General features: G+C 38.6%; 1 protein-coding gene across 1 annotated transcript; it reads left to right on the forward strand.

Annotated features, from left to right (window-relative positions):
- Positions 1 to 938: 938 nt before the first annotated feature.
- On the forward strand, positions 939 to 9,368 carry LOC135205278 (tubulin alpha-8 chain-like). Its single transcript, XM_064235657.1, has 9 exons — positions 939 to 1,071; positions 1,760 to 1,932; positions 2,367 to 2,495; positions 2,974 to 3,099; positions 3,453 to 3,526; positions 4,342 to 4,541; positions 6,313 to 6,494; positions 7,375 to 7,484; positions 8,421 to 9,368. Exons 2-9 carry the CDS (start codon positions 1,807 to 1,809, stop codon positions 8,551 to 8,553), a joined length of 1,080 nt encoding a protein of 359 aa, XP_064091727.1. The 5' UTR covers positions 939 to 1,071; positions 1,760 to 1,806; the 3' UTR covers positions 8,554 to 9,368.
- Positions 9,369 to 12,959: the final 3,591 nt, after the last annotated feature.

Below are 12,959 nucleotides of genomic sequence, written 5' to 3' on the forward strand. Positions count from 1 at the left end.
TCTATTGGGATTCCCCCGCACTTCTGGATTCTTTTTGACAAACTAAATCTCTCATTGAAAATTCCCGATGCCCTTTGACGAATCTATCTCTGATTCCCTTTGACAAATCTACCTCAGGATTCCCTTTGACGAATCTATCTCTGATTCCCTTTGACAAATCTACCTCGGATTCCCTTTGACAAATCTATCTCAGATTCCCTTTGACAAATCTATCTTCTGATTTCCCTTTGAACAAATCTCCTCATCCTGGACCCGAAATCTAAATCTGATTCCCTTTGACAAATAGACTCGGATTCCCTTTGACAAATCTAACCTCAGATTTCCCTTTGACGATCTATCCCTCGGCATCCCTCCCGAACCAAAAATCTATTCAGATTCCCTGTGACAAATCTATCTCGGATTCCCTTTGACAAATCTATCTCAGATTCACCTTTGACAAATCTACCTCAGATTCCCTTCGAGAAATCTATCTCAGATTCCCTTTGACAAATCTACCTCATATTCCCTTTGACGAATCTATCTCGGATTCCCTTCGACAAATCTATCTCTGATTCCCTTTGACAAATCTATCTCAGATTCCCTTTGACAAATCTATCTCGGATTCCCTTTGACAAATCTATCTCGGATTCCCTTTGACAAATCTATCTCTGATTCCCTTTGGACATAAATCTAATCTCAGATTCCCGTTTGACAAATATATCTCGGATTCCCTTTAACAAATCTATTCTTCGGATTTTTCCCTTTGAAACAATCTATCAGATTCCCTTTGCGAATCGAACTCGGATCCCTTGACGGAATTACCTCGGATTCCCTTTGACGAATCTACCTCAGATTCCCTTTCGCAGCGGGAATGCATAAGCATCCACGTCGGGCAGGCTGGGGTCCAGATCGGAAACGCCTGCTGGGAGCTGTACTGCCTGGAACATGGAATCCTTCCAGACGGGCAGTTGGCACCGGACGAAGGACCGGAGGACTCGGCAGACGATTCATTCGGTACTTTCTTCTCAGAAACGGTGGCTGGTAAACACGTTCCAAGAGCCATCTTCGTGGACTTGGAACCTACAGTTGTTGGTGAGCGTATTTGTTTTTCTTCTTTTTTTTTTTTTAGATGGGTGTTATTTCAATGGAATTAGTGTATTTGTTTTTCAGAATGATGGTTTTTTGAGAAGCGTTGGAAGGTAAACAAAACTGTTTTGTCAGTATTCGTAAGATATTGTTTTTTATCGTTCATTTAATTCAATTATTAAAAATTTATTACTTTTGTACTTTGACAGGAATCGTACATTGCTGGAAATTAAAGTTAGTCTATCTGTCTATCTATCTATCTGTATACACACACATACACCACACACACACACATATATATATATATATATATATATATAAATACATATAAATATATATATTATATATATATATATATAATATATATATATATATATATTACGTCTTTACTAATTTGTCAAGGCACCTAATAGTCATAGGAAAGACGAAAGCGCTTGGATTCCTGCCTACCATTGTCCTGTGGTATTCGCTCATTGTCACATGCATCTACTGTGCTTTTGAAAGCATCATATATATATATATATATTATATATATATATATATATAATATATATATATATATATATATATATATATATATGTGTGTGTGTGTGTGTGTGTGTGTATGAGTGTATGTGTGTGTATCACCTGACCAAACGCAGCAGGCCACCACACATAGCGAGTGTTTACAATCATTCCGAACTCCACCCCCCAGACGAAGTTCGCACTGGCACGTACAAGGCCCTGTTCAACCCGGACGGCATGATTTCGGGAAAGGAGGACGCCGCCAACAACTACGCCAGGGGGCATTACACCATCGGACGGGAGCAGGTGCAGGTGACCATGGATCGGATCCGGAAGCAGGCGGATCAGTGTTCGGGACTGCAGGTGGGCTGGAGGATTCCTTGACGAGTCACGAGTCGGATTTGCGGATTGCGCTGTGGCCAGAGATTTATTTATTTTGTTCTTATTTTTATATCAATCAATCTGTGGCTAATTTATCTTATTATTATTATTATTATTATTATTATTATTATTATTATTATTATTATAGACAAACTGCTCATGGTGATAGACGATTAGGTCGAAAATCGATGAGATTTATTAGGATTAAGGTCATTTAAGACATTCTGTAGTTTTACGGATCGTATTTTTGGGCATTATTTGTAACGTACGTGTTAAGACATACACCGTTATTATTATTATTATTATTATTATTATTATTATTATTATTATTATATCCAGAAGATGGACCCTATTCAAACGAAACAAGGCTACCTAAGGGCCCATTGACGCTCCCTCTCTCTCTCTCTCCCCGCAAGGGCTTCCTCATCTTCCACTCCTTCGGAGGAGGGACCGGCTCTGGATTCACGTCGCTCCTGATGGAGCACCTGGCCATCCAGTACGGAAAGAAGAGCAAGCTGGAGTTCGCCGTCTACCGAGCGCCCCAGGTAACACCCGACAAGTTACCTGATCTCGCAAATACTATACCACCAACTACCGCTAGGCGTTGCGTGCTCTCTCTCTCTCTCTCTCTCTCTCTCTCTCTCTCTCTCTCTCTTCATCAGAATCGATCTTAGAATGACTGGATATATTTTTATGTGTATATTTACTGTACCTCCATCTTCCTTTCCACCTTCTCCTGATAAGTGTTTCAAAAGTGCAGCTGCGACTCCTGTCATACCTTGCTGTCAATTCCCGTTTCATCTCTGAATGACCTCGTAGGTTCTAGCCCTTGGCTTTTGGCCAGAATTTTAAGATCCATCTGCGATACGTTTGAAATTTACTATTGTCATAGTTATTGGAGTCAAAGTTTTTATAAAATGATCATGAACTTCATAAACACAGCGAAAACAAGCAATTATAGAGCTCGGGAACTTAACAACTGCTCGGGACGTGACCTGAGGTCATATATCGCTCCTTCCACAGGTGGCGACCTCCGTCGTGGAACCCTACAACGCCGTTCTGACCACTCACACGACCCTGGAGCTCTCTGACTGCGCCTTCATGGTTGACAACGAAGCCATCTACGACATCTGTCACAGGAATCTGGCGGTAGGTGGCAGGGGACATGAGTAGCGAGAGAGAGAGAGAGAGAGAGAGAGAGAGAGAGAGAGAGAGAGTTTGTTTCATGTTCTCCTCTTAAGCCAACTGGAACCTAGTGATATAATTTCAAAATGGCGTTAGAATCATATTTCAATCCATTTTTATTTTGGGACTAGAGAGAAATCAGCCTAAATGTGGGTAGGTCAGTCATGAGAAATTCTTTAACATTATTTGCTCCCCATTTTATTTGCTGTTTGTTTGAGGAATAAGAAATGGTAAGGGAATCAGCGTAAAAGCATAGCAAAGTTTAGGATACAGACACCTCAGGAGCCACTTATCCGACCATCTCTTTCATTCCCCAGATCGAGCGACCCACGTACACGAATCTCAATCGTTTAATCGGTCAAGTGGTGTCTTCGATCACAACTTCTCTGAGGTGAGGTGGCTGTTGTTGCTGATGACTCCTTTTTTTTGCATTGAGAAATAGTTACCAGCCTTGATTCAGTTTTCAGATGAACGAGTAGGAACCAATCTGAAGGATTCTCAGTGCTTGTGTTCATTTCCAAGAACTATAGTAGTAGATTCACATCAACGCTCCTGATTGGCTGTTGATAAACCAATCACAGGGCTGGAAAAATCTTAGTCCCTCGAGAGAGTTCACATTGTTAGGATGTATTTTTCCACCTCTCCTGAGGGATACTTTTGAAAGTCGTATCTCTCAGAAGAGGTGGAACATAGATCCTACCCATGCCAACTCTCTCGAGAGACTGAGGAGAGTTTCCAGCCCTGTTACTGGCTTATCAGCAGCCAATCAGGAGCGTCGTAAGGGACGAGCCTAGACATCAGATGCACAGATGATGTGAATCTATTATAGACGAAGCATTACACGTAAGGGTTAATGCCGTCAGTGTACCTCATACAATGCACTGTAGTCATTGCTTAAGGTTTTTGCAGAATCCCTGAGGCCCCTTGCTGCAACCCCTTTCGTTTCCCGTTACTGTACCTCCGTTCATATTCTCTTTCTTCCATCTTGCTTCCCACCTCCTCCCAACGGTTAGTTCACAGGGCAATTGCGAAGTTGTCCTCCTGTTACATCTTTCAAGTATTCTCCACTTTCTATTTTCAATTCAGCCCTGAATGACCTCTTCATAGAGGCCCCAGCGCTTGGCCTTTAGCCTGAACGTTGCATGTTCCAATAACTGAAGTCTCCTATGACCCAGAAACCTCTCTTATTGACGTCTCCTCTCGAAGGTTCGACGGGGCGCTGAACGTCGACCTGAACGAGTTCCAGACGAATCTGGTGCCCTACCCGAGGATCCACTTCCCGCTGGTGACCTATGCCCCTGTGATCTCGGCCGAGAAGGCGGAGCACGAGCGACTCAAGGTGCCCGAGATCACTTCCACTTGCTTCGAGGCCCACAACCAGATGGTCAAGTGTGACCCCAGGAGAGGTTGGGAGGATCTGGGTATTCATTTGTTGCAGATATTAAGCTACTAATACGTATGTGCCTTCATATCCATTTCACTCTGCCTTGGGAAGCATTTAGCACTCAAAGGGATATATATATATATATATATATATATATATATATATATATATATATATATATATATATATATATATATATATATATATTTGATGTAAGTGCTTCGGCCCAGTCGTGGTTCGAACCGTTGCCAGATTCAGAAACGGTGACGGACAGTGACTTTAACCGCCCAGCTATCGATATATATATATATATATAGAGGGATTCTAAATATATACAGTATAAGTAAAAGATTGTTTGAATAAAATGTTTGTTAGTCATATATATATATATATATATAATATATATATATATATATATATATATATATATAGACAAGATCCACGAAGGAAAGAGAAACGATGGAGTTCTGCAAGGCCTTTCGACTACTTGTCCTTTATAAAAATAAGTTTACAGAGAAATCTCGTATAAATGACAGATTGGGACTACAAAGGTACCTGGAATCTTAACACAATTGAAGAACTAGTGGACCTGCCAAAACAGGGTTAAGACAAGACAATTAAAAGATTATACAAAAAAAAAAGTGACTGACCACCAATAAGTTAAGTTATTGTTTTTGTATTTCATAAATACTGAACACCTTAATTTATGTCCATTTCTATTCAGGCCACCACCTGAATATCAAAATATCAGTTTTTTTCTTTCTTTTTACGAACTTTGCACTTCGTCAGTCCCCAGTATTTGGATCTAGAAATCGATTACATAAGAAAAATAGGGACAGGTTTATGTTATCATTCACTTGTACTAGATATTTCTCACAATAAAGCCCACAAAAAGTTCTCCAGTGAAAATAAGATGGAGAAAGAAACTCCCAAGAACAATCTTAGTTTGTTTTACTTTAGTGGCTTTGAAAACATTGAGTCACTGTTACAATCTTTCAATGTCAACCTCGCTTTTTCCTGTCATAACACACTAAAAGCAATGCTAATAAAAAATAGCCCAGAGGAAAACAACATGATATATAAAATTCCATGTTTGGACTGCCCCTCTTTTTATATAGGCCAATCTAGCAAGGATTTAGAAGTACGAATCAAACAGCGTAAGTATCTGTCAAAACTGGGCAAACACCCAGTGCTGTAGTCATTCATTTAAGAGAAAACTCTCACAGGATAAATTGGACTGAAAGTCCAGTGATTGGCGGATTGAATGATTTCACAAAATCTTTTAGAATCTGCTATTATACAGCGTACTTCCAGTTGTCATTTTAACCTTAGCCCTGGGATGTACGATTTGGCCCCCTGTATTAGTAAAATGTTCAAGAATGACCTAAAAGATAAAGTCACTGACTTAATAACAAATTACTTACCTTAGTTATATTTTCTATGTATTTGTATGTTTAACATCTCTTGTTAAGAATATTCACCTTGCAAAAAGTGGTATTGTTTATCATTTGGAGAGTTATCGAGTTGTACTTTTAATACGATTTTTTGGTGGTCAGTCACCTCTTTTGTATAATCTTTTCGTTGTCGTGTCCCTGTTCAGAGTTGTTGGGTCTAATGTTTTGTAATCACATCTGTCATTTATACGAGCTTTCTTTGTAAACTCATTTTTATATTTCTTCAGTCTGCTAAGACAAGGACAAGAAGTCGAAAGGCTTTGCAGAACTCCATCGTTGCTCTTTCCTATGTGGATTTATTTCGTTAATAATTTATTCAGACATTCATACATTCCCTAGGTAAATACATGGCGTGTTGTCTCCTGTACCGCGGCGACGTTGTGCCGAAAGATGTCAACTCTGCAGTGGCTATGATCAAAGCCAAAAGGACCGTCCAGTTCGTGGAGTGGTGTCCTACAGGATTCAAGGTTGGCATCAACTACCAACCTCCTACTGTTGTCCCCGGAGGAGACCTGGCAAAGGTTTGTCACCAGTTATAACAGATGACAGATTTGGAATAGGGCCAGAATTAGGGTAAGGTAGTGTAGATGCATCAAATATAAACCTTTTTACGGTTATAGCAGGAGATGGCAGATTTGGAATAGGGCCAGAATTAGGGTAAGGTAGTGTAGATGCATCAAATATAATCCTTTTTACGGTTATAGCAGGAGATGACAGATTTGGAATAGGGCCAGAATTAGGGTACGGTAGTGTAGCTGCATCAAATATAAACCTTTTTACAGTTATAGGAGATAACAGATTTGGAACAGGACCAGAATTAGGGTAAGGTAGTGTAGATGCATCAAATATAAACCTTTTCACAGTTATAGGAGATAACAGATTTGGAACAGGACCAGAATTAGGGTAAGGTAGTGTAGATGCAACAGATATAAACTTTTTTCGATTAGATTAAAAGTAACGTGAAGCAATAGAGGATATTGGAGGTTCGTAGAGGTACATGAATTCTTGAGTATCATTATTATTATTGTTAAATGTACATTTTGTGTGGATGCATCAAGGTGTATATATATAGATCTATACACATTTATGCGTACTTCCACATATTCACAGTTTCTCTTTGGACGAGTGGGTTACGTGCTCGCTTACCGATCCGGTAGTCCAGAGTTTGATTCCCCACTCCGCCAACGCGGAACCAGACAAATGTATTTCTGGCGATTAGAAATTCATTCCTCGATACAATGTGCTTCGGATCCCACAATAAGCTGTAGGTCCCGTTGCTAAGTAACCAATTGGTTCCTAGCCACGTCAAAATCTCTAATCCTTTGCGCCAACCTTAGGAGAGCTGTTAATCAGCTCAGTAGTCTGATATACTTGACTTTTTCCATTTATTCGTTCATGCAGGTGGAACGTGCCCTGTGCATGCTGTCAAACACCACAGCCATCGGTGAAGCTTGGGCCAGGTTAGATCACAAATTTGATCTGATGTTCGCCAAGAGAGCTTTCGTCCATTGGTGAGTTTGTTCATCGTAGAGTTTTTATAATTTCTCTTAAATGAATTGTAGTTTTATTTCAATCAGTCATCATAAAGATTGTTATATATATATATATTAATGTTTATACGTTTCATTTTATTCATTAGAAGTGGTCAGCATTAGACGGACTCTCGACACGAATTTTTTTTATTTATTTATTTATTTATTTTTTACTTATAAGCCATCAAAGTTTTGGAAATTCTACCTGTTCTGATGTCATTATTTTGCAAGGTACAAAGTTGAAATTCAAACTTAATCTTTTATGCATACCATTCTATTCGTGATCACGAATACATCGTCTAAAGCAAATTTCAACCTTGTGTCTTGAAAAATGTAGACACTAGAGCAGGTTGAATATTTTGATTTATAAGTCAAAATTTTTTTTTTTATTGAAAGGTCCTTCTGATGCTGAAAGTTGTAGACTTTATCATTTCTCTGAAGTAAAGATTCAATTTTATCATTAAACATAAAAAATAAAGTTGTTTTTTAATATAATTATATTAGTTTTAAACGTATTTCATTTTGTTTATCACGTTTTTTATTCATACCATGATTGGTATCTTATATATATATATATATATATATATATATATATATATATATATATATATATATATATATATATATGGCGTGAAAAATCGGTTGATTCGCAAAACCAACAGGTTCGTCCCCTTAGGGTGGTAGTGCCATCAGTGAGCCTCACGCGGTGCACTGTAGGCATTACTTGAGAAGGTTCTTCGCATCCTTACCATAGGCCCCTAGCTGCAACCCCTTTCGTTCATTTTACTGTCCCTCTGTTGATATTTCCTAACAATTGTTCCAACAGCTACTTCATCGTGCAACTGACAAGTTCCCCTCCTGTTGTGTCTTCGAGATCTTTCTTCTATATTCCGATTCCGATTCCGATTCCAACAGGTTCGTGGGAGAAGGAATGGAAGAAGGGGAATTCACGGAGGCGAGGGAGAACATCGCGGCCCTGGAGAAGGATTACGAGGAGGTGGCTAACGATTTCGACGACGCCGAATTGGATGACGACGATGAATACTAAGCTTTAGGAATTTACGAAACACCGGGCGTTAGTTTTGAATGCGTAGTGTCTACAGTATTCCCCCTCTAACAATAAAAAGTCTCCGTTATTCGAACACTTAACTGCATTGGAATGATAGGGTCAAAATCTATTGGAGGTTCCTCGAAAAGCCTCTCAGATCGAGCTAGGCTAACTAAGTCTTTGCGTGGGTCGTGTTTTGACCCAGGACCCACTAAGACTTAGAGAGGGTCGTGTTTTGACCCAGGACCCACTAAGACTTAGAGAGGGTCGTGTTTGACTCAGGCCCCACTAAGACTTAGAGAGGGCCGTGTTTTGACCCAAGACCCACTAAGACTTAGAGAGGGTCGTGTTTTGACCCAGGACCCACTAAGACTTAGAGAGGGTCGTGTTTTGACCCAGGCCCCACTAAGACTTAGAGAGGGTCGTGTTTTGACCCAGGACCCACTAAGACTTAGAGAGGATCGTGTTTTGACCCAGGATCAAGTCCATGTCATACCCAGGCCAACTAAGTCTTTGAGTGGGTCGTGTTTTGACCCAGGACCCACTAAGACTTTGAGAGGGTCGTGTTTTGACCCAGGACCCACTAAATCTTTGAGAGGGTCGTGACTTTACCCAGAAACCACTAAATCTTATAGGGTAGTTGCTTGGCCGTGAGTTACCGAGGATAGATTACGGTCTACCAGAAGAGAAGCCAGTCCTTAATTTATTGGTTATGTGCAGACTGCAGGATCAAGTTCTTCAGACAATAAAACGAATCGACACTTTAGCATACAATTCAGTGATCGCAGAGTAGAAATATGTGAATAAAAATAGATTAACCAACCTGTGAATCATTTTTCAAAACCTGGAATGTGCAGTGGATGTCGAGAGAGAGAGAGAGAGGAGAGAGGAACAAAACAGAATATAGTTGGCTTTGTAAATTCAAAATACCCCTTTCATTCCTTTTACTGTACCTCCGTTTGTGGTCACTTTCTTCCATCTTACTTTCCTCCTGTTACGCATTTCAAATCTACTCTCAGTTTCCGTTTGAGAGCTAAACGACCTCATAGGTCCCAGCGCTTGGCCTGTGGCTCAAATCCTTTGGCCTGAATGAAATGGAATATAGATTATGATGTAGTCACTGGTCAACAGCTGCTCTGATTTGCATTGTATAGTTTCGAAAGTAATTGAATTGTCTTGATAGTACAGTCAATAATTATATCGATAACAATTTATAAATCCCAACAAGACTTGAAAACAGCATAATTTTGAGAGAGAGAGAGAGAGAGAGAGAGAGAGAGAGAGAGAGAGAGAGGACGTCTAGGAAAAGGGAAAAACAGCAATCGAATGTTTGCTTTATCTTTGTGCAGGTTTTGTCTTCTGTAAAAACAAAAACAAAAAACAAACAAAAAAAAACGATTGAGGTGTCTTTTTGTCTGTCCGTCCGTCCTCAGATTTCAAAAACCACTGAGGCTAAAGGGCTGCAAATTGATATGTTGATCATCCACCCACCAATCATCAAACATACCAAATTGCAGCCCTCTATCCTTAGTAGTTTTTATTCTATTTAATGTTAAAGTTAGCCATAATCGTACCTCTGGCACTGCTGTAGGTACGTTTTTTTTTTTACCTGTCCTTACTGCCCTTCAGAAACGTGACTGAATGTCAGGTTGCTTGGGAGCTGCGATCCATTACAAAGTATATCTTCTGCTTTCAATGCAAATTCAAATTATTGGTTCGTATAAGACTCATTGTCGTCTGATTCATTTATCTTAAAAGAAGAAAGGAAAAAGAATAGTGCATGGCAACATCTTTTCGTGCGTGTGTGCTCGAGGTTTTTGCCATTTCCAAGCGCGAGGACAGAGCTTTGGTCGACGAACTTTGTCCGATGTGACGTCAGAGGCGGAGAAACAAGGGGAAAAGTCAGAACTTTACCGCATTTTCTCCGCTTCTGACGTCACATCGATCAAAGTTCGTCGAGCAAAGCTCGGCCGTGTGGACGGGGCCTAACAGTCAGTGTTGCCGAAGTGCGGAATTTTCGTCTGCTATGCGGAATAAAAAGTCTACTACGGGGCAGCGATCCAAGTTTATATGCCGATGCGGATTCCACATCTGCAATTTCAGCAGCAATATCTTCATGGCGCGTTCATGTAAAATTATCATATACAAATTGCAATACTTTTTTACTTTTAAACAATTTCTCATTCAAATACAATATTATAAAAGATAAGACTCTTATCAGAATATGACGGTGATATGATTAATTTACATCAATCTGTTAATATAATAAAAAAATATTTCCTATATGATTGAATGAGTTATATACTGATACATAAATGCGGTTATGCTTATTACAAACTTATCTGTAAATATCTCTGAGACAAATAAGAAAGAAAATAATAATATTTCTCTAATTGTATATATTTATATATATATATATATATATATATATATATATATATATATATATATATATATGTGTGTTGTGTGTGTGTGTGTGTGTATGCTTAAAAATCACAGAAGATGCACGTGACTTCATAAAACAAGCGAATACCACAGGAAAATGATAGTCAGAAATCCAAGCGCTTTTGTCCTTTACTAAGAGCATTGACTATCATTTCTCTGTGGTATTCGCTTATTATATGTATGATATATATATATATATATATATATATATATATATATATATATATATTACACGTATATAGGTATATGTATATGTATGTATGTATATATATACAGTGCATGTATATAAATATATATAAATATAATGTATATAAATATGTATATATAGATATATTTATGTATGAATGTATATATATGTATGTATGAATATATTGTCATGACTACTTTCTCCATGACAATCAGATTCATAAAATATTAAAAGAAATGGGGCTGGAATGGACTGATGGACTGTAACAACCAAAGGAGTGGGTGTAAAAGAAAATACTTAAGTACCTTAGCCTAGTTTATTATACACAAATTATGTTACAATGTACAATGAGTACAGGTTTTAGAAAGCAGACATACAAAATCAATTACAGTTATCACAACCATACAGAATATAAAATAAAACCCAGATAAGTTAAACATTTAAATACCTTTGAGTTTCAAAGCATCAATTGACAAAATAAGAATATTTAAATCAGCAGCAATACTATTACAGTTTAAATCAACAGCAATACTTATGCAATAATAAAATATAAACAATACACTTCAAGTCGACAACAGAATAATACAATGCAATAATGAAAGATAGTATACAGTGCATAAAACAAAAGAGCCACACTCTTGCTCATTACCAACTGATACTAGTTACCAACTGATACTAGTAAACATACAAGAGCCATACACTTGCTCATTACCAACCAATACTAGTAAAAATACACTGAAATCTGTAAGAACCACAATCCAAAATTCTCGAGGCCGACCATTGAACATCACCATGTTCAATGCGACAGCTTTGAAGCTGCCACAGAAGAATACTTCATCTGAACAGGGGGCTATGGGTTAGACCCACCTCGTCCTCAGGAACTGGACTGATGTCATCCTCAACGATCGACAACTGCTTTACCAAAATCCATCACCAGCAACCAGGTGATCCTCCAAACTGCTGCTGCTGTGGTCTCGACAGAACATTGTCGAGAACCTGCCGATCTGCTTTCCAAAACCTGACTGACTCTTGTCACTCACAACGTGACAAAAGTAAACTAGTCTCCCGACTAAAAGAAGAGGGGGCAGTTAAAAAATTGAAACTAGGTTGTTTTAAAGTCAAACAACCTGACAATATATATGTTGTATATATAGTATACATATATATATGTATATATATGTGTGTATATGTATTTGTATATATGTATATACATATATCTTTATATGTATATATACATATGTATATATACATATATATGTATATGTATGTATATGCAATAAGGAATAATTAAGACAATATATTTAAGACACTGTTGTGAATGCGATTTGTATATTTTCTTTCTGAGTGAGAGGATGCGATGGGCTGTAACATTTTTAGAATGTAGAGATCATCAATTGAGCTTCTCCATGGAAACAGTGCTCCTAAGTGACAAGACGGCTCAGCTTCGGAAGTGCTGTCGCATCCTTTTGCTGCCTAAGCAGATCAGACCACGTCCTGTTTCTATGCACTGGCAGATGCAGATATGCTTCCTGAATCTGGTTTGAGGCTGTTTCTTGGGCGTGAACAATGTGTGTTAGTTCGTGCGTGCGTGCGAGCTTCTTCCCTACATAATGAGAAAGTAAGTTAGCCAAGATGGGGGATCACCACAGAGTCAGCAAAGGGCCAAGATGGCCCCTTTAACTGTATTTTTGGTGAAGTGTGTGAAATCTGTGTTGAATGGGTAAGCATACTTATTCTTTGGCCAAAAGTGTGGCTTGACTGTACTTTGAATATT

Source organism: Macrobrachium nipponense, chromosome 49 (genome assembly GCF_015104395.2).
Source record: "Macrobrachium nipponense isolate FS-2020 chromosome 49, ASM1510439v2, whole genome shotgun sequence".
In the NCBI taxonomy this organism is placed as follows: Eukaryota; Metazoa; Arthropoda; class Malacostraca; order Decapoda; family Palaemonidae; genus Macrobrachium; species Macrobrachium nipponense.